The sequence below is a fragment of the Mustelus asterias genome, chromosome 2, assembly GCF_964213995.1.
Source record: "Mustelus asterias chromosome 2, sMusAst1.hap1.1, whole genome shotgun sequence".
Taxonomy (NCBI): Eukaryota; Metazoa; Chordata; class Chondrichthyes; order Carcharhiniformes; family Triakidae; genus Mustelus; species Mustelus asterias.
The window spans coordinates 100,980,118-101,003,172 of NC_135802.1; the positions used below are offsets into that span (position 1 = coordinate 100,980,118).

The 23,055-nt window shown below is 41.9% G+C and overlaps 1 protein-coding gene across 1 annotated transcript in view; it reads right to left on the reverse strand.

Annotated features, from left to right (window-relative positions):
* Positions 1-23,055, reverse strand: part of top2b (DNA topoisomerase II beta) — a 161,422-nt gene that overhangs the window by 70,559 nt on the left and 67,808 nt on the right. The window contains exons 11-19 of the mRNA XM_078239375.1: positions 22,177-22,315; positions 20,073-20,230; positions 15,611-15,736; positions 10,694-10,804; positions 10,486-10,591; positions 10,135-10,244; positions 8,594-8,686; positions 8,391-8,505; positions 4,432-4,553 (exon numbers count right to left, since the gene is read on the reverse strand). Coding sequence (XP_078095501.1) covers positions 4,432-4,553; positions 8,391-8,505; positions 8,594-8,686; positions 10,135-10,244; positions 10,486-10,591; positions 10,694-10,804; positions 15,611-15,736; positions 20,073-20,230; positions 22,177-22,315 — 1,080 coding nt within the window. The remainder of the gene's footprint in view (positions 1-4,431; positions 4,554-8,390; positions 8,506-8,593; positions 8,687-10,134; positions 10,245-10,485; positions 10,592-10,693; positions 10,805-15,610; positions 15,737-20,072; positions 20,231-22,176; positions 22,316-23,055) is intronic.

The window sequence follows — 23,055 nt, forward strand, 5'->3', positions numbered from 1 at the left end:
GTGCAGTTCTGGTCACCTCACTATAAGAAGGATGTGGAGACACTGGAAAGAGTGCAAAGGAGATTTACCAGGATGCTGCCTGGTTTGGAGGGAGGTCTTATGAGGAAAGGTTGAGGGAACTTGGGCTTTTCTCTTTGGAGCGGAGGAGGTTGAGAGGAGACTTGATAGAGGTTTATAAGATGATGAGGGGGATCGATAGAGTGAACGTTCAAAGACTATTTCCTCGGGTGAATGGAGTGGTAACTAGGGGGCATAACTATAAGGTTCATGGTGGGAGATATAGGAAGGATGTCCGAGGTAGGTTTTTTTACTCAGAGAGTGGTTAGGGTGTGGAATGGACTGCCTGCAGTGATAGTGGAGTCAGAAACTTTAGGAACATTTAAGAAGCTATTGGATAGGCACATGGAGTACTTCGGGATGATAGGGAGGAAATAGCTTGATCTGGGTTTCAGACAAAGCTCGGCACAACAACGTGGCCGAAGGGCCTGTTCTGTGCTGTACTGTTCGATGTTCTATGCTCAACTCTGTCCTAAACTGACCCCCCTTTATTTTGAGGCTGTGCCCTCTAGTTCTAGTTTCCTTTCTAAGTGGAAAGAATCTCTCCACCTCTACCCTATCCAGCCCCTTCATTATCTTATAGGTCTCTATAAGATCCCCCCTCAGCTTTCTAAATTCCAACGAGTACAAACCCAATCTGCTCAGTCTCTCCTCATAATCAACACCCCTCATCTCTGGTATCAACCTGGTGAACCTTCTCTGCACTCCCTCCAAGGCCAATATATCCTTCCGCAAATAAGGGGACCAATACTGCACACAGTATTCCAGCTGCGGCCTCACCAATGCCCTGTACAGATGCAGCAACACATCTCTGCTTTTATATTCTATCCCCCTTGCGATATAGGCCAACATCCCATTTGCCTTCTTGATCACCTGTTGCACCTGCAGACTGGGTTTTTGCGTCTCATGCACAAGGACCGCCAGGTCCCACTGCACAGCAGCATGTTGTAATTTCTTTCCATTTAGATAATAATCCAATTTGCTATTATTTCTTCTAAAGTGAATAACCTCGCATTTGTTAACGTTATACTCCATCTGCCAGATCCTCGCCCACTCACTCAGCCTGTCCAAATCTCTCTGCAGACCTTCTACGCCCTCCACACGATTCACTTTTCCACTTATCTTTGTGTCGTCTGCAAACTTTGTTACCCTACACTCAGTTCCCTCCTCCAGATCGTCTATATAAATGGTAAATAGTTGAGGCCCCAGTACCGATCCCTGCGGCACGCCACTAGTTACCATCTGCCAACCAGAAAAGCACCCATTTATTCCGACTCTCTGCTTCCTGTCAGATAGCCAATCCCCAATCCACGCCAACACCCGACCCCCAACTCCGTGTGACCCAATCTTCTTCAGCAACCTTTTGTGAGGCACCTTATCAAACGCCTTTTGGAAATCCAAAAACACCGCATCCACTGGTTCCCCTCTGTCAACCGCACTGGTCACATCTTCATAAAAATCCAACAAGTTCGTCAAGCACGACTTTCCCCTCATGAATCCATGCTGCGTCTGCTTAATCGAACCATTCTTATCCAGATGGCCTGCTATTTCTTCTTTAATGATGGATTCCAGCATTTTCACAACTACAGACGTTAAGCTAACCGGCCTGTAGTTACCCGCCTTTTGTCTATTTCCTTTTTTAAACAGCGGCGTAACATTAGCCGTTTTCCAATACGCCGGCACTACCCCAGAATCCAACGAATTTTGATAAATAACCACTAACGCATCCGCTATTACCTCTGACATTTCTTTCAGTACCCTGGGATGCATTCCATCCGGGCCTGGGGACTTGTCTACCAAGCACTGCCTCCCTGGTAACATTAATTTTATTGAGTACCTCTCCTCCTACCAACCCTCTATCGTTAATATTCGGTAAACCATTTGTGTCTTCCACCGTGAAGACCGACACAAAAAACGTATTTAAAGTTTCAGCCATTTCCTCATTTCCCACTATTAAATCCCCCCTCTCGTCCTCCAAGGGTCCAACATTCACTCTTGCCACTCTATTCCTTTTTATATATTTGTAAAAGCTTTTACTATCATTTTTTATATTTAGAGCTAGCCTAGCTTCATAACCTATCTTTCCTTTCTTTATCGCTTTCTTAGTCGTTCTTTGTTGTTTCTTAAAGTTTTCCCAATCTTCCAATTCTCCACTATTTTTGGCCACTCTGTATGCATCGGTCTTTAATTTAATACTCTCCTTAATTTCCTTCGTTATCCAAGGCTGGTTATCCCTTTTCTTACAGCCCTTCTTTATCACCGGAATATATTGTTGCTGAGTACTGAAAAGGATCTCCTTAAAAATCCTCCACTGTTCCTCAGCTGTCCTACCTACCAGTCTGCTCTCCCAGTCCACCTTAGCCAATTCAGCCCTCATCCTATCGTACTTCCCTCTGTTCAAACAGAGGACAGTGGTATGGGACCCTACTTTCTCCTCTTCCATTTGTATCAGAAATTCGACCATATTGTGATCACAAGAACATCCTTAATTCTACCTACCTCATTACACATTACTAGATCTAAGATAACTCGTTCCCTAGTTGGTTATGTAACATACTGTTCAAGGTAACTATCCCGACAGCATTCTAAGAACTCTTCCTCCATCCCACCCCTTCCAACTTGAGTCAGCCAATCAATATGCAAGTTGAAGTCTCCCATGATTATTGCCGTTCCGTTTTTGCACGCATCCATTATTTGCTTGTTTATAGCCCTCCCCACCTCAACATTATTATTTGGGGGCCTATAGACGACGCCTACTAGTGTCTTTCTCCCCCTACTATTCCTTTTCTCTACCCATAACGATTCCACGTTTTGTTCCTTAGAGCCTATGTCATCCCTCCCTACTACCCTGATATTATCTTTTATTAACAGAGCTACCCCACCACCTTTTCCTTCCTGTCTATTCTTCCTAAATGCCTGATACCCCTGGATATTCATCTCCCAGTGCTGGTCTCCCTGCAGCCACGTTTCTGTAATGGTCACTAGATCATACCCATTTGTGCTGATTTGCACCATCAACTCATTAACTTTGTTCCGAATGCTTCTTGCATTCGGGCAAAGTGTCTTTATTCCAGCTTTTATCTGGACCCGATTTGATGAAACGCTATCAACCTCTCCCTCGCCCTCTACTCCTTTAACTACTTGAATGCCCTCATTCACTTGCACTCGCTCCCTCTCCTCTACCATTGATTTCGTAATTCCTCTTACCTCTGCACCCTCCCCTCCCATAAATTAGTTCAAACGGAGACCATCCCATCTATACAGGTCCCATCTGCCCAAATACTGGTGCCAATGCCCCATGAATTCGAACCCATTCCTCCCACACCAATCCTTGAGCCACGCATTCGTCTCCTTAATCCTATTAACCCTGCGCCAATTTGCACGTGGCTTAGGTAGTAATCCAGAGATTACCACCTTGTTGGTTCTGCTTTTTAATTTGTTCCCCAGCTCTTCGTACTCCCTCTGTAGATCCTTAGTTCCTGTTTTGTCTATGTCATTGGCACCTACATGGACCACGACAACTGGATTTTCACCCTCCCACTCCAGATTCCTCTGCAGCCCAGATGATACATCCTGGACCCGAGCACCAGGCAGGCAACACAACCTACGGTATTGCTTATCCTGGTCACAGAGAACAGTGTCTATGCCCTTAACTACACTATCCCCAATTACTACTACATTTCTCTTTGATTTCTCCGTTGCAGCAGCACCCTGCACCCTGGTACTGCCGACAGTTTGCTCGTCCTTCTCGCAGTCATTTTTCCCATCTACACTGGTGGCAAGAACCTCAAATTTGTTGCAAAGATTTAAGGGCCGAGGTTCTTGGGACTTTACCTCATGCAAACTACTTCCTTTCCTCCCCCCACTGCCCACCTCACCCGCAGCCACTCCCTGTTGTCCCTGACCCCCAGCTAAGTTAGTCAGTCTAAGGAGCGTGACTTTCTCTTTATACACATTATCCAGATAGCTCTCCCCTTCCCTGATAAGCCTCAGTGTCTGTAGCTCAGAGTCCAGTTCATCTACCATGAGCTGGAGATCCTCCAGCAACCAGCACTTACTGCAGACGTGGTCCCTGGGATCCACCTTGGGGTCCACTTGCTCCCACATTGAGAATTCAACTTCTCAAATTGGGTTTGAACTAATCATGATCTTTAGTCGCGGCCTCTAGGTTACTAATTTAGTATTAAACTTGAGGGCTTCCTTTTTGGATACAGCAAGCTAAGTAAAAACTAACCTTTTGTGAATACTAGTTCTGAATTTACCTCTGAATTTGTGGCAAAAATAAATATGCAAAAATCTAAGCGACAAACACGTCAAATTGTTGTTTGATATGAACCACAAACATAGGATAGAGATGTTTGCCATTTCACTTACCTCACCATGGTGATAAGCTGACATTTCAGCCACTGATCCTGCCAACTGAGCAACCTTAACTTCTCGTTTGTCATTTCTCTTGTAACATGTAAACAAAACTTTGCGTTGCCCAGGTTTTAAACCTGAAATAAATTTATACAAATGTTACAATGCTATTTAGTTTTAAGATAGAGTTCCATTTCTTCAATGCGCTTGTTCTGCATTTTTGGACCATGTCTGTACAAACTTCAATTTCTAAAAACTAGGAGACTCCAAGATTGCGGGTGGGGGATTTCTTCAGATATAGGAAGAGGGAAAAACATCCCTGAATTCTGCTGTATAGAGTTGTGCATTCACAGGATGTGGGCATCGCTGACAAGACCAGCATTTATTGTCCATCCCCAATTGCCCTGGCGAAGGTGGTGGTGTGGCAGTTTTGTTTTGAACCATTCAGTCCAGGTGATACAGGTGCACCAAGAATTATGTTCAGGAAGGAATTTCAGGAATTTGATCCAACGACAGTGAAGAAACAGTGATATAGTTTCAAGTCAGGTTGGTGTGTGGCTTAGAGGAGAATTTGCAGGTGGTGGTGTTCTTGTGCGTCTACTGCCCTTGTCCTCCTAGGTGTTAGGAGGGCAAGGGCAGTAGAGGGTATTGTGGATGGAGCCTTAGTGAGTTGCTGCTGTGCACCTTATAAACAGTAAACAATGCTGCCAATGTGTGTCGGTGATGGATGAAGTGAATGTTTAAGGTGGTGGATAGGTGTTGATCAAGCAGGCTGCTGTGTCCTGGACATGTCAAGCTTATTGACTGTTGCTGAAGCTGCACTGATTTAGACAAGTGATGAGTATTTCATCAAACTCCTGGCCTATACCTGGTAACTGGTGGACAAGCTTTGGGAAGTCAGGAAATGAGTTACTTGCTTCAGAATTCCAAGTTCTGTCTTGCTCCTGTAGCCACAACATTCATTAGTCCAGTTCAGTTTCTGGTCAATGTTAATCCCCAGAATGTTGATGGTGGGGGAATTCAGCGATGGGAATGCCATTGAATGTTGAAAAAAGATGGTTAACTTTTCACTTGTTGAGGATGGTCATTGCCTGGCACTTATGTGGTACAAATGTTATTTCACACTTACAAGCCGAAGCCTGAATGTTGTCCAGATCTTTCTGTACGTGCGTGCAAACTGCTTCAGTTTTTAAAGAATTGCGATTAGTACTGAACACTTTGCAACCATCTCCATTTGAGTTTTGATGGAGAGAAGGTCATAGGTGAAGCAGCTAAAGATGATTGGGCTTAGGACACTATCCTGAGGAACTCCTGTAGCAATGTCCTGGGGCTGAGATGATTGGCCTACAACAACCAAAACCATCTTCAATTGTGTTAGGCATGTCTCCGACCACTGCAAGTCTTTCCTGTGATTCTCACTAAGTACATTTTGCTGGGATTCCTTGATGCTTCACTTGGCCAAATGCTGTCTTGACATCAAGGGTAGTTGCGCTCATCTTGATTTCAGTTCTTTTGTCCATATTTGGACCAAAGCTGCAATGAAATCTGGAGCCAAATGGCCGCAGGAAACCCAAACTGAGCATCATTGAGCAGGTTGTTGGTTTAGTGGGTATCACTTGACAGCATGGTCGACAAAACCTTACATCAGGTTGCTGTTGATTGTAAAGATACTGATGGAGATCTGATTGGCTCAACTGGATTTGTTCTGCTTTCTCTGGACAGAACATAGTTGAGCAATTTTCCACATTGTCAAGTAAATGTGAATGATGTCGCTCTACTGGAAACCTAGGTTAGGGATATGGTAGTTCTAGAGCACAAGGGATGCACCCATAGCCTTTTCTGTAACAAGTACACAAAGCAGTTTCTTGATATATTTTAGAATGAATCGAATTAGCTGAAGACTGGCATATATGTTGCTGGCTGAAGATGGTTGCAAATGATTTAGCTTTGTATTTTACAACAAGGTACTGGACTCCACCACCAGTGAGAATGTGGATGTTTTTGGAGACTCCATCTCTGGCTGGGTGTTTAATGGTTCATTCATGATTGGATGTGGCAGGATTGTAGAGCTCTGATCTGATCCATTGATTGTGGGATTGTTTAGCTCTGTCTATCGCATGCTTCCACTGTTCGGTGTGCATGTAGTCCGACATTATAGCTTCATCAAGTTGACATCTCATTTTAGTTTTGCCTAGTGCAAGCTTTTTACATTCTTTATTCAACAAGGGTGGATCCCTGGCTTGATGAACGGCAGAGTGAGGGATATGTTTGGTCATGAGATTATATATATTATGGTTCTACTGGTATCCCACAGCAACTCATGAATGCCCTGTTATGAGCGATTTGGACTGTTCTGAACCTATCCCATTTTGCAGAGTGGTCCTGCCATACAACAAGATGGAGGACATCTTCAGTGTAAGGACAGAATTCCATCCCCACAAGACATGGTGGTCACACTGATTAATACTGTCATGGACATGTGCATCTGTAACTGGCCCACTGGTAAGAAAGAGTTTAAGTAGGCTTTTCCTTCTTGTTGGTTCTCTTATTAACTGCCCTTCGGAACTCTACCAACTTGGTCAGTAATGGTGTTACCGAGCCATTCTTGGTGATGGGCATTGAAGTTCTCCACCTAGAGTACCCTTACTAATCTCAATGTTTCTTCAAAGTGGTGTTCAACATGGAGTAGAACTGATTCATTAACTGATGGAAGCCGGTAGGTGGTAATCAGCAAGAAGTTATCTTGCCCATGTTTGATTTGGTCCCATGAGACTTCATGGGATCCATAGTGAATGTTGAGGATTCTCAGGATTCTCCTTTCTGACTATATACCACTGTCATGATGTGGAGATGCCGGCGTTGGACTGGGGTATACACAGTAAGAGTTTTAACAACACCAGGTTAAAGTCCAACAGGTTTATTTGGTAGCAAATGCCATTAGCTTTCGGAGCCCTGCTCCGAAATTGGACTTTAACCTGGTGTTGTTAAAACTCTTACTGTGTATACCACTGTGCCACTAACCTCTGGTCGATCCTGTCCTATATATACCACTGTGCCATGATCTCTGGTCGGTCTGGATGGGGAGGGGCATACCCAATCATGGTAATGGAGGAGTCTGGGACCTTGGTTGTAATATATGATTTGTTGAGTATGACTGTCAGGCTATTGTTAGACTAGGCTGGGGGAAGCTCTCCCAATTTTGGCAAAAGTTCCCACGTGATAGTGAGGAGGATTTTCCAGTGCTTAAATCAATGCTGGGTATTCTTTTATTCTTATTCAACTTATCTATAGCAATTTGATACTCCTGAGTGGCATGCTAGGCCATTAAGAGTTAACCACTTAGGTATGAATCTGGAGTAACATATAGGCCAAAATGGCTAAAGCGGCATGTATTTTTCCTGATCCATTATTTTTTAAACAACAATCCAGTAATTTCATGATCATTCCTGAGGCTAGCTATTTATTCCAGATTTATCAATTAATTTAAATTCATCTAGATGCCTTGATGAAATTTGAATTCTTGCCTCTGGAGCATTGTCCAGGCCTCTGGCTTACGAGCTCAGTAAAATTACTACTATGCTATAATTTCCCTTGTATAATTAACCATTAGCACTAGTTGGGAAGCAAAATTATCAAAAATAAAACTTTTTTTGTCACAACATTATAACAATTTTAAAAATATACAGAGCAAGTTTACATCATTCTACATTTTGTTAATTATATCTTGTGTGCAGGTTCTAAAACATCTGAAATCAAGGTTTCTTTAACTACAGTTCCTAATAAGCTGGATGGAGTAGGAAGTAAAGTAATTTTAGATAATATGACTTCAGTTAAAACTAAACATGGATTTAGTTTGTTATAAAAAGTTTATAAAGATCCAAGCTTCATTCTTGGGCACAATTCTGGAAACCTATGCCATAAAGAAATAGAATAATGAACAAATTATAGGATAATTTCCAATCAGAAATACTTACCATCAACAAGAGAAGGAATGGACCTTTCATTGTCAGAATTTGAGAAAAGGATTAATTCCTTGTTGATGAAATCATTGTATGTCAAGTACTTTGTTGCTGTTCCATATAAATATTGCTGTAAAATTAGATGTTGAAAAGTGACAATCTTAAACACAACAAAACAAAACATTGGCTATTAATGACTACAATTCAATGACACAGACCTCTGGCAACCCATGTAGCCGTCTCTGTCTTCTGTCTTCCATGAAATTGGTTAGCCATTCTTTTCGATCGTCTATCTTCTTTTTGCTGAAAGCCTGAAATGTGAAATTTTCTAATTATAACATTAAAGATAGCTGATAAACAATGAAAGGGTCACCATGTTACAGCTTCTAGTGACTATCCATGGAGTCACAATACCACTAAAGAGTGGCTTTACCAAATAGACAGCTGATCAATCAAATCATGGCTTAACTTAAAGAAAAGTCTGCCAATGAAACACTTTGAATCAAAACAAACTAATTTTTGTGCTTTTAATTAGCAGGAGTTTATCTTCATGCATTCTCCTGAAATGAATGGCAATAGTGGGATTACACGGTTTACATGCAACATTTATGCTGAAATTGACATTTCCAAACTCCGTGGCCTGGGCCTCGGCACCTCCCTCTGCGACTGGACTCTGAACTTCCTAACTCACAGACCACAATCAGTAAGGACAGGCAACAACACCTCCTCCATGATCATCCTCAACACCGGTGCCCCACAAGGCTGTGTTCTCAGCCTCCTACTATACTCCTTATACACCTGCGACTGTGTGGCCAAATTCCCCTCCAATTCGATTTTCAAGTTTGCTGATGTCATCACCGTAGTGGGTCGGATCTCAAATAATGACGAGACACAGTACAGGAATGAGATAGAGAATCTGGAGAACTGGTGCGGCAACAATAATCTCTCCCTCAATGTCAACAAAATGAAGGAGATTGTCATCGACTTCAGGAAGCATAAAGAAGAACATGCCCCTGTCTACATCAATGGGGACGAAGTAGAAAGGGTCGAGAGCTTCAAGTTTTTAGGTGTCCAGATCACCAACAACCTGTCCTGGTCCCCCCATGCCGACACTATAGTTAAGAAAGCCCATCAACGCCTCTACTTTCTCAGAAGACCAAGGAAATTTGGCATGTCAGCTATGACTCTCACCAACTTTAACAGATGCACCATAGAAAGCATTATTTCTGGTTGTATCACAGCTTGGTATGGCTCCTGCTCTGCCCAAGATCGCAACGATCTACAAAAGGTCGTGAATGTAGCCCAATCCATCACGCAAACAGCCTCCCATCCATTGACTCTGTCTGCACTTCCCACTGCCTCGGAAAAGCAGCCAGCATAATTAAGGGCCCCTAGCACCCTGGACATTGTCTCTTCCACCTTCTTCCTTCGTGGAAAAGATACAAAACTCTGAGGTCACGTACCAACCGACTCAAGAACAGCTTCTTCTCTGCTGCTGTCAGACTTTTGAATGGACTTACCTTGCATTAAGTTGATCTTTCTCTACACCCTAGCTATGACTGTAACACTACATTCTGTACTCTCTCATTTCCTTCTCTATGAACGGTATGTTTTGTCTGGATAGCGTGCAAGAAACAATACTTTTCATTGTATGATAATACATGTGACAATAATAAATCAAATCAAAAACACGTAAATGTTGGGCTTTCCCTGAAACATTGACAAGTTGTGATTTTTATAACAGAGTTATGTTTAATACCAGGGTAATTGCAGCATCGTCCTCTGGACCAGTGTATCTAAACATTACGCGATGCCTGTCCATATCAGCAAAGTATTCTTTTGCTTCTTTTGATGTACTGGTACCGAGACCTGTGTGAGACATCATATATTTCAGTCACTTTATATGTCCATTCACTATGATTATTACTTAACTTAGCTCTATCGGGTACCTTGCTATTGGCAGAATGAAACGCAACTCCAGTTCGAGAGCATATCAGCATTAAGAGAACGTGTTCACAGCTGCGCAAAAATACAAAATTTCTAAATTAAGTCACAGTTTCCCCCACCTCCTTTGGTTTTTACTTTCGAGTAAAGCTTTTACTTTACAAACCTTTGTAGTACTTCACTTTCCAAGTTTTGTTGTTTTCCATTTGTTTTTTCCATTCATCAAATTCAGGAATGCTGTAGAATGCCAATTCTTGTTTATTTTTGGTAGCCTTTATTGGAAAGAAAGCATATTAAAACCATATTTTGATCAACAGCAATTAGAATTGTACAGTGTTCTGTGAAAACAATAGTGATTTTAAGGTTCAACTCGCCTTCACTATCGGTGTAATGAATTCCTCCAAAAATTGATGTCTCAGAAGAGATGGCCAGTTGTGATGAAAGAAGTTAATCAGTAAGCCCTTGATGTGAGAGCCATCCTGATCCTGTAACATTTAAAGATTTGCAAAATCATATTAACTTTCAAGTTAGTCATTGTGATAAATTGACAAAATTCATGAATTGTGCAACAGTCAAAATTAAACAAAGGGTGGTGAAATGCTGTGGAGGCAATGTGGTCGTGGTCACTTGCAAGAGCCCTACATCACCTCTTTCCAAGAAGGCCTGCTGCATCTACCACTCAGGCACTTAACACCCCAGTGGCGGGCCTGCCCTTGGGATCAAGGACTGAAGTCTCGTCTGCCGAGACCCTCCAGCCAATCAAAGGCCAGCAGCTCTTCTGAAGTCAGTAATGCCACTTGGGAGGCAGTAGCTGTTGCTGGTACTACACCCACCTCTCCACAGGCCTTGCCACCATGGACTTAATTGGGATGGATGCGAGTGTGGCCTTCCAGTCCTATTAAATGGTTTCCCCAACCACCAAACTGGGCTGAAGGGGAAGAGCAGAAGATTCCATTCACCATCTTTCTTCTATTTATATCATACTAAACCTTTTCTTTTTTTTCCTTATCTGCAAGTTGATTTACCTCTCCATATACGCGAATTTCTTTTATTGGTACATTACTATTTCTAACTGTTCTTTTTCTGCACTCCCTCCATCATAGGAAGGCATTCCATGATCTAAGGCATTCAGTTGGTAGCAGTGTTCTCACAGGGAGCACATAAACAAAATAAAATATTTGCACTTATATAGTATCTTTCTCACTGAAGCCACCCCAAAGTACTTTAGTACCAATTAATTATTTTGGTGTGTAGTCAATTTTGAAGGAGGAAAATGAGGCACCCAATTGCTTTGCTGCCAAGTCTTATGAAAGACAAGGAAACAAATGACTGATTATTCTGTTTTGGTTTTGTTCATTGAACGATAGATAAATGGCCTGGTCAGTGAAGCATTCTCTTGATCTTCCCTTGCTTTTTTGTACATTTCCCTCCATCTTTCTGTATACCTTTTTCACATTGGACTACCAGACTTTCTAGATGTCTCGAAACTAGAATTGGTGAACTTCAGAACAATGCTTGGATTGGTGAACAGTGGTATTAGCTGCCATTGAAAGTGGGAAGTGAAATTAGACATAGGTTCAACAGGGCCTGAATTCAGAGTGTGGCAGTAACAACATGATCTGAATGAGATCCATAGATGAACTTTTTGTCAGGCTGCTCTAGTGACATCAATTAGAAAATATCCTAGCACAATTTCACTGCAACAGGGAGTACAACTTCAAACTAGCCAGAAGGACACTCTAATTAACTTGGTGAACACCATGATACTGAAAGGGCTGCCCTCCTTTGTACCAGATTATCCCATTCAAGACACATCACATGACTGATACCACAGGAAGGAAAATGGAGAAGCTGAACAAAATTAATTAAATTGCAGCAAAAACACAAAATGTGCAGCTGAACACAAAAAATCCATTAACTGACAGATCGCAATCACAAGTGATTAAAGTGAAGGTCACAATTACCAACAAACTATCTTTTTTTACTTGACATGGAAGCATTCAAGTTGCTAGAAATGTTTTCATCCAAAAAAGTAGAATTACTACTTTAGTGGGCAGGCCCTCTGAAGACCTAAATGATGAGACAGAGTTTGACAAAGGACTTCACAATCTGTACCTCTCAATCTGCGTTACAAATCTTATCTAGATTAGCCAATTCCATAAGTTTCAGTTAAACATATCCTTTGCTATAAGATGGACACAAAATAACTTCTGAGCAATGTTTTCTAGGAGGACATGGTTGGAAGGCAAAATAAAGCTAAAATCGGGAAATTAATAGATTCTAAGAAGATACAACCCTCAACTCATGCAGCATATATTTAGCAGCAATTTGTTCTGGATAATCTATTTATTTCAAAAATGATAAAGCCAAATTGTGATAGAGGATCTATCCTCAGAGGTATGTTCAGTTTGCACCAAAGTCTATTTTGGCCTTGGCAAATGTGATCTTGCCCTGTCAGAATCTTTGCCAGTGAGTGGAGATACTTTTTAAAAATATATATTTTTATATAGCTCAGCTATTAAAAAGGGACATTCTGACAACATCAGCTCCAGAACTACATCACAGCATGACAAAGAGAAGACATTCATTTCACCCAGGTTATTTATTTACCTCAACTATCAGGTTGGTAGTTCATCTGGAACTAACCTTCTAATCTCATATCCTCTCCGCCCCAAGAATGTCTACTTCCACCTCCCTAATATCGCCTATTTCCATCTCTACCTCATCTCACTTACAGCTGAAATCCTAATGTATGGAATGGTTTATACAGCTCCAGCCTCAACTATTTCAGTGCTAACCACTCATCCAAAACCCTGCTGTCTGTACCCTAACTCACACCAAGTCCCATTAGCCTATCACCTCTGTCCTTGCTGATCTACATTGGATTCCTCTGTACTAGCACCTTAATTTTAAAATTCTTAGCTTAGCATTCTATTTCCAGCATGGTCAAGCCCTCCAGATGTCAGCAACCATGACAACCTTCCATGAATTCTGTAGCCTCCAATTCAGGCCTCTACATCAGCCACTCCTGTGGCCCATCATTGGTCTTCAGCCATCTAGGCCATGTTCTGCTATTCACTCCTTACACTCTTCATCCGTAAGACTTTGCTTAAAAACTATTTGTTTGACCAAGGGTTTGATTATTAGACAGATAGATACCCTACAGGGCAGAAAGAGGTCATTTGGCCCATCGAGTCTGCACCGACCACAATCCCAACCAGGACCTATCCCCATATCCCTACATATTTACCCACTAATTCCTCTAATCTACACATCTCAGGACACCCAAGGGGCAATTTTTAGCATGGCCAATCAACCTAACCCTCACATCTTTGGACTGTGGGAGGAAACCGGAGCACCCGGAGGAAATCCACGCAGACACGAGGAGAATGTGCAAACTCCATTGTTGGGTCAATGACAATGTGTGTCTGAATATGCTCTTGTTAATTGCCTTGGGACATTTTACTATGCTAAATGTGCGAATTCAAAACGTTACTGAGTATAGTACTAAGTGTTACAGTGTCTAGACCACTGTATTTCTAGTTGAGATGTTAAATCCAAGACTCAGTTGGCCCCCTCTGGTGAACAAGAAGATCACAAAAAAAATCAAGGCTGATACTCTAAAGTAGTACTGAGGGAGCCCTGCACTGTTGGAGCTGCTGCCTTTCAGAAGAGATGTTAAATCAAGGCTCATGTGCCTGTTCAGGCAGATGTAAAAGATTTCATAGCACTACTTCAAACACAAGCAGGGGAGTTATTTCCACAAAAGCAGATTATCTGGTCATTATCACATTGTTGTCTGTAAGAGTTTGCTCTGTGCAAATTGGATGTCAAGTTTCCTATATTACAACAGTGACTACACTTCAGAAAATGCTTTGAGATGCCCAGTGGTAGTGAAGAACATCATATAAATGCAGGTCTTTCTTACTATTACACTAGTTGAAGAACAGCAGAAAAGTTGATGACATTTATCTTTCAGCCAACAACCTTAATATCGAGTCATTTGTCTCATTGTTTTTGGAACATTGTTATGCATAAATCTGCTGCCATATTTCCTATAATGATTGCATTTAAAAAGTATTTTGTTGGCAATTACGTTTTTTGAGACATCTTGATTACTTTGTCAAAGGCACTATATATTTACAATTTTGTTTCCTTTAACTTGTGCTTTGCTCACAATCAAGGATGAATTCCTACCAACAGTGAAACAGAAAATCTAATTTTCAACCATGAGATAGGTTGGAAGAGGGAGGTGGGGAAGAAAAGTCAGTTTCTTTCCTGGTTCTATTTTAATTTATTTTAATGTAAATTGAATTTTGAAAGCAAATGAAGCGTCTTTCAATGAAACAGGAAGGAAATTATGGAAACGGGTGGAGTTCAATTAATTATGGAAGTGGACTTCTGCCTTTGGAGTGCGTAGGTGGGACGGGGTTATTTGAAAATAGATTTAACAGAAAGGCAGAATACAGGAATTGGGTAGGTAGTCAAAAGAAAGTTAAGAGTAGGGCGGAAGTAAGAGGATGATAAGGAGATGGACATTTGAGAGATAAAGGAATCGTGTACAGAATGGAAAAGTAAGCACTGGGCCACATTTTACCAGAATCCTACACACACAGATGCAGACTGCAGCCACTGTGACACTTTTCTCTATTACATCACTTACCATCCTCCCAAGGAAACAGAAACAGATGAGAAAGCAAAAATAATTGAAAGAGTGAAAAACAAGCTTTTTAAAGTTTATTTATTAGTGTCACAAGTAGGCTTACATTAACACTGCAATGAAATTACTGTGAAAATCCCCTAGTGGCCACACTCTGGCGCCTATTCGGGTACACGGAGGGAGAATTTAGCATTGCCAATCCACCTAACCAGCACATCTTTCAGACTGTGGGAGGAAACTGGAGCACCCAGAGGAAACCCACGCAGACACAGGGAGAACTTGCAGACTCCACACAGACAGGAATCGAACCTGGGTCCCTGGCGCTGAGGCAGCAGTGCCAACCACTGTGCCACCGTGTGCAAAATCAGAAGAGAACAGAAAGAAACAGCAATAAGAAGACTGCAGAGACAGGTAGTAGTTGCTACTACTTGGATAACCATAAGCACGGGTGAGTTCCCAATTCATACTACCACTTGAATACAATTTAACAACAGCAACCAAAGAGTGTGTAATACCATGGGAAATTGACAAGCATACTGAATATTTGTACGCAGCTGCATTATAATTCTTACATATCATATTTTTCACAATTTAACACTATTCTTATCTTTTAATTAACACTAATTTGTACCTGATCAGTCATGATCATAATCTTGCCATAGCGAAGAGATTTCAGAGACTCTGCGTCATCATAACTTTTCTTGTACTGAAGACCAACTATCTTGATGATGTTGTTGATTTCTGCATTTTCCATTATCTGCATGACAAAATATTCATATCCATGGTTTTGTAGAATTGCAATATTTCATAACTTTCATGCTGTTAATTAACAGATTAGAATATAAGCTATATCATTACAAAATCTTGTTTACATTTGACATATGAACAGGTGGCCATTTACATACAACCATAGCAGTACAAACTACTTTAAGCAAATTCCAAATGAAGCTCTAAAATTAATCAACCAAAGTTTTGACGAATTTCAGATACCAAATCTGCAAGAGTGCACAATCATCTATACAATTTCATGTATTCATTTAAAACTTCATTGTCAGTTTTTTGTGAAAAAAAAATTACGAGCTATATTTAGTTAATACTAAAACACTCTCAAATCAAAAGTATTGTGATATGACACATCAATTTTATTAATAGCACTGAAGAATATACAACATGGGAAACAAGGCAGTTCATGACAATGGTGTGTATGCGTAAATAACAAGTAGATATGACACTGTGATGAACTTTATTTGCAGGGGATGTACTGCCTCCCCCGAAGAAGAAAGGTCAGCAGCAAAATTACTAACTTTAAAAAAGAGCAGTGAAAATACAGTGCGAATGGCTTAACAAGCTGATGGTCGGACATCTGCCCCTCAGTGGAAGCAAGTCCGACCTCGAGAATGGCTAGCTAATCCGATTGGCCGGCAGCTCTTGCAATCTCAGCAGCACTGGAAAAATGTAGTGGGTGCTGCTAAGACTGCAAGGAAGCCCATGAAGAAATGTCAAGGGCAAGGACAAGGCAAATCCTCTTGGGCACTCTAGGAAGTGGGGGTGGGGGGAATAGATTTTGGAGGCCAGGTTGCAGGCAGAAAAGGCGTTCTCTCACAATGCGCACAAGTTTCCCCTTCATTACACCTACCTTGGTGAAAAAAAACGTTCTCACTCTCGCCTGCCTTCTATTGACCAGCATATTATGGCAGAGGAGGAGGATTGAAGCCCCGAATTAAAAGTTTTAAAATTTAAAGTTTATTTGTTTAATAGTGTCACAAGTAGGCTTACATTAACACTGCAATGAAGTTACTGTGAAAATCCCTTAGTCGCCACACTCCGGTGCCTGTTCTGGTACACTGAGGGAGAATTTAGCATGACCAATGCACCTAACCAACCAGCACATCTTTCGGACTGTGGGAGGAAACCAGAGCATATGGAAATTGAACCCAGGTCCCTGGAGCTGTGGGCAACAGTGCTAACCACTGTGCCACCATGCCATTTAATTGGGCAGTTATGGGCCTTAATTGGCCTAAAGGCGAGTGGCCTAGTGGGCTTCTTATCCAACCTAATATTATAGGGACAGTGTAAGGGGTGGCCGGGAAGCCACCAATGGGAGCAGCTACCCCGACCTAATCTACATGTCCTGGCCAGAATCATGTCCACTGGCAGTGCTGTAAAATTCCCCATACTACATTAATACATTAAGTTGTGTCTTTCCTTCCAATATCTGGAGTCAAAAAAATGCTGATTTTTCTTTCCGAAGATGACTGACATCGTGATAAAAGCAAAATACTGCAGATACTGGAATCTATAACAAAGACAGGAAATGCTAGAAAATCTCAGCAGCCCCGACAGCATCTGTGGGGAGAGAATAGAGCCAACATTTCGAGTCTGAGTTTCAGAGCTGATGAAGGGTCATTTAGACTCGAAACATTGGCTCTACTCTCTCTGCACAGATGCTGTCAGACCTGCTGAGATTTTCCAGGATTTTCTGTTTTTGTATTTGTACATTGGCCCACTAATAAACAAGCTTGCATTATTAATTCATTATGATGGATGCGAGTGTGAGGGAACACTTTGGATCCAGTGATCATAATGCCATTAGTTTCAACCTGATCATGGATAAGGATAGACCTGGTCCTCGGGTTGAAGTTCTGAACTGGAAAAAGGCCAAATTTGATGAAATCAGAAGGGATCTGGGAAGTGTGGATTGGCACAGGCTGTTCTCTGGTAAGGATGTAAATGGAAAGTGGGAGGCCTTCAAAGGAGAAATTTTGAGAGTGCAGTTTGTATGTTCCTGTCAGGATTAAAGGCAAAGTAGATAGGAATAAGGAACCTTGGTTCTCGAGGGAGATTGTAACACTGATTAAGAGGAAGAGAGAGTTGTATGAAATGTACAGGCAGCAAGGAACACATCAGATGCTCGAGGAGTATAAAAAGTGCAAGAAGCTACTTAAGAGGGAAATCAGGAGGGCTAAAAGAAGACATGAGGTTGCTTTGGCAGACAGAGTGAAGGAAAATCCAAAGAGCTTCTATAGGTATGTTAGGAGCAAAAGGATAGTGAGGGATAAAATTGGTCCTCTTGAAGACCAGAGTGGTAGACTGAGTCTGGAACCAAAAGAGATGGGAGAGATACTAAATGGTTTTTTTGCATCCATATTTACTTAGGAAATGGGCATGGAGTCTACAGAAATAGGGCAAACAGGTAGGGAGGTCATGGAACCTTTACAGATTAAAGGGGAAGAGGTGCTTGCTGTCTTGAGGCAAATCAGAGTGGATAAATCCCCAGGACCGGACAGGGTATTCCCACGGACCTTGAGGGAAGCTTGTGTTGAACTTACAGGGGCCCTGGCAGACATATTTAAAATGTCAGTATTCACGGGGGGAGGTGCCAGATGATTGGAGGGTGGCTCATGTTGTTCCGTTGTTTGAAAAAGGTTCCAAAAGAAATCCAGGAAATTATAGGCCAGTAAGTTTGACGTCAGTGGTGGGCAAGTTATTGGAAGGTGTGATAAGGGATAGGATCTAAAATATTTGGATAGACAGGGACTTATTAGGGAGAGTCAACATGGCTTTGTGCGTGGTAGGTCATGTTTGACCAATCTATTAGAATATTTTGAGGAGGTTACCAGGAAAGTGGATGAAGGGAAGACGGTGGATGTTGTCTACCTGGATTTCAGCAAGGCCTTTGACAAGGTCCCTCATGGGAGGTTAGTTAGGAAGGTTCAGTCGCTGGGTATACATGGGGAGGTAGTAAATTGGATTAGACACTGGCTCAATGGAAGGTTTGAGAGCAGGTTTCCACTCCATCTGACGAAGGAGCAGCGCTCCGAAAGCTAATGGTATTTGCTACCAAATAAACCTGTTGGACTTTAACCTGGTGTTGTTAAAACTGTTTCAATGGAAGAAGCCAGAGAGTGGTTGTGGAGGATTGCTTCTCTGAGTGGAGGCCTGTGACTCGTGGTGTGCTGCAGGGATCGGTGTTGGGTCCATTGTTGTTTGTCATCTATATCAATGATCTGGATGATAATGTGGTAAATTGGATCAGCATGTTTGCTGATGATACAAAGATTGGAGGTGTCGTGGACAGTGAGGAAGGTTTTCAAAGCTTGGAGAGGGATTTGGACCAACTAGAAAAATGGGCTGAAAAATGGCAAATGGAATTCAACACAGACAAGTGTGAGATATTGCACTTTGGAAGGGCAAACCAAAGTAGAACGTACAGGGTAAATGGTAGGACTCTGAAGTGTGCAGTTGAACAGAGGGATCTGGGAATACAGGTACAGAATTCCCTAAAAGTGACGTCACAGATGGATAGGGTCATAAAGAGTGCCTTTGGTACATTGGCCTTTATAAATCGGAGTATCGAGTATAAAAGTTGGTGTGTTATGGTAAGATTATATAAGGCATTGGTGAGGCCGAATTTAGAGTATTGTGTACAGTTTTGGTCACCTAGTTACAGGAAGGATGTAAAGAAGGTTGAAAGAGTGCAGAGAAGGTTCACAAGGATGTTGCCGGGACTTGAGAAGCTAAGTTACAGAGAGAGATTAAATAGGTTGGGACTTTATTCCCTGGAGCGTAGAAGAATGAGGGGAGATTTGATAGAGGTGTATAAGATTTTGATGGGTATAGATAGAGTGAATGCAAGCAGGCTTTTTCCACTGAGGCTAGGGGAGGAAAAAAACCAGAGGGCATGGGTTAAGGGTGAAAGGAGAAAAGTTTAAAGAGAATATTAGGGGGGGGCTTCTTCACGCAGAGAGTGGTGGGAGTGTGGAATGAGCTGCTGGATAAAGTGGTAAATGCGGGGTCACTTTCAGCATTTAAGAAAAACTTAGACGGGTTCATGGATGAGAGGGGTGTGGAGGGATATGGTCCAAGTGCAGGTCAGTGGGACTAGGCAAAACATGGTTCGGCACAGACAAGAAGGGCCAAAAGGCCTGTTTCTGAGCTGTAATTTTCTATGGTTCTATGGTAACAGATCTCTTTGACACTGCTTAAGGCAAATTGGAGGATTTTTTCCTGAAAAAGCAATATATCACATACTGAGAAAATAACTGTTACTGCTAAATAATAATGCATATCGCATCACCGCAGTGCAAACATACCTGCTTGTGTGAAGCTTCTCGAACATTGAGAATTTTACCCCTCAATGGGAACACACCATATCTGTCACGCCCAATGACAGCCAGACCTGACACAGCCAAGGATTTGGCTGAATCTCCTTCCGTCAGAATCAATGTACAGTCTGAAGAATGTCTGCCACCTGATTCAGAAACACATATGTGCTTTAACTTGCAATTTACTTAAAGACTAATGTTACACGAACTTATGAAAAAACATTTTACACTCAAATATGTATTTTTTATACTTTCTTTGGATGTGGGCATTGCTGCCAAGGCCAGCATTTATCGCCTATCCCTAATTGCTCTTGAGAAGGTGGCACTGTAGTCCATGTGGTGTACATGGTATAGGTCATGGGTCTGGAAGGAGCCTTTGTGATTTGCTGCAATACATCTTGCAGATGGTACACACTGCTGTCACTGTGCATCAGCGGTGGAGAGCAAATATTTAAGATGGTGAATGGAGTGCCAATCAAGCGGGCTGCTTTGTCTTAGATGGAGTTGAGTTTCTTGAATGTTGTTGGAGCTGCACTCCAGGCAAGTGAAAAATATTGATTCACACTCCTAACTTATGCTTTGTAGAAGGTACCAGGCTTTTGGGAGTTGGGAGACAAGATACTCACTGCAAAATTCACAGTCTTTGATCTGTCCTTGTAGCCACGGTATTTATATGATTCAGTTCAGTTTCAGGTCAATGGATGTTGGTAGTGAAGGATTCGTTGATGGTAATGCGATTGAATATGATAGGGAGATGGTTAGATTCTCTCTTGTTGAAGATAGTAACTTGCGTGGCGCAAATGTTACCTGCCACTTACCAGCTCAGGCCTGAACACTGTCCAGGTCTTGCTGTATTTCAGCATGGACTGAGGAGTCGCGAATGGTGCTGTATACAAGCATCTGCGCGCAACCCACTTTTGGTCTTATGATGGAGGTGGAGATGAAGCAACCTAGGACCTTGGCTGTGTCAGTTCCCTGAGGAACTCCTGCAATGATATCCTGGGATTGAGATGATTGGCTGCCAACCACCACAACCACCTTCCTTTGAGTTCGGTATCAATCCAACCAGTGGAGAGTTTCCCCACGATTCTCACTGACCCAGTATTGAGAGTTTATTGACTTGTTCAGTCTTACAGCTCTCCTCCCGTTCAACCCAGGCACAAGCCTCCAGATGTTATGAAGGAGGACTGTGCAGCGTCGACAGGGCTGGGTGTACATCGTTTCTGGGGCATAGGTCAATGCAGGACGGTCCATTTAGTTTAATTCATAGAATCCCTCCAGTGCAAAAGAGGGCATTCAGCCAACTGAGTCTGCAACAATTCTCTGACGGAGTATCTTACCCATGCCCTCACCCCTGCCCCATCCTTGTGACCCCACACATTGACTATGGCTAATCCATCTAACCTACATATCTTTGAACACGGAGGGGCAATTTAGCAGGGACAATCCATCTAACCTGCACATCTTTGGGCTTTGGAAGGAAACTGGAGCACCTGGAGAAAATTCACACAGGCACGGGGAGATTGTGCAAACTCCACGCAGTCACCTAAGGTTGGAATTGAACTCAGGTCCCTGGAGCTGTGAGGCAGTAGTGCTAACCACTGTGCCACCGCACCAACCATCCTTTGTAGCGGTTTGATACAACTGAGTGGCTAGTATTCAAGAACCAACCACATTGAGTCTGGAGTCACATGTAGGCCTGGCCAGCTAAGGAATAAGGATTTCCTTTCCTAAAGGACATTAATGAATCAGATGGGTTTTTACAACTATCGCCAATGGTTACATGGTCACTATTACCAAGACTAGCTTTTAATTCTAAAGTTAACTGAATTTAAATTCCATAAGCTGCTGTAGTGCATTTCAAGCCCAGATACAGAGCATTAGTTTGGCCTCTGGATGGCTAATCCAATTACAATATCACAACATCATCTCCCTACTGAAATTTTGGCAACTACTATAGTTCCAAATATGAAACAAGTTCTCACTAGTGATCATAACAGGAATCAACAATTCGACTTTTAACCATGGTTATAAAAGGTAGCTTATATCATTTTTATTCTAGTAAATATAAAAGCAAAAACACTTACTGTACCTGCATCGTTGGCATCATCCAGTTTGGGAATGCCTTTGATTTTGCTGTGTTTTACGGAGGAACACTTCTTGTTTAATTGGGTCTGGGCTTTAAATTTGACCCAATTTAGTATACTTTCAACAATGCCACAGTTGTTTGCCTAGAAGGATAAAATAAATTTTCATTCCCTTTAAATTCACATGAAGAAGAAAATTTTAATGCAAAAACATCACCTTATCTTAAACCATACAAAGTAGAACGAAACCCAAGAACACTGAATTAATGAGAAACCTCCAACACACCTGTCCACTCTGTCAGAAACAGAATTTGTTTAGTATTTTTAAGTAGAGAATCACCAAAGAGACAGAGAAAAAGGGACCGATTCCTAGCTACAATGAGAGATTCAATAGAGGAGATCAATAGTTTGGTCAAAAAGATGGGTTCTCAGGAAGCGTTTTAAAACCCAAGCAAGCTCAGGTCATGTTAGTTAAAAGGATTAGTTAGGAAGTTTCAGAAACTCAAGCTAAAGTTGCTTACAACATTGGATAAAAAGGGGTGGGGATAGGAGAAGACAAGAGGAGACATGGAAGGATAATGGAGGAGGACACAATGATTCAGAAGAAAAGTGACATAAACCTTCATGGAGATTTAAAGATGAAGTTCTGAAGTTCAATGTAACGGGAAGAGGCTGAGAGAGTCAACGTATGTCAACAAAAAGAGTTATGATGGATGAGTGAAAGATAGTGGTGGACAAGATAAATGGCTGGACTTCAAACAAACTGGAGATGATTAGGGGTGAAGGATTTGAGTTTGACAAGAGGATGTTAGAAAAATTGAGTTTGGGAAATAAAATGACATTGGGATTAATGATGTGATGCTGGAGACAGAAGGAAAGCAATT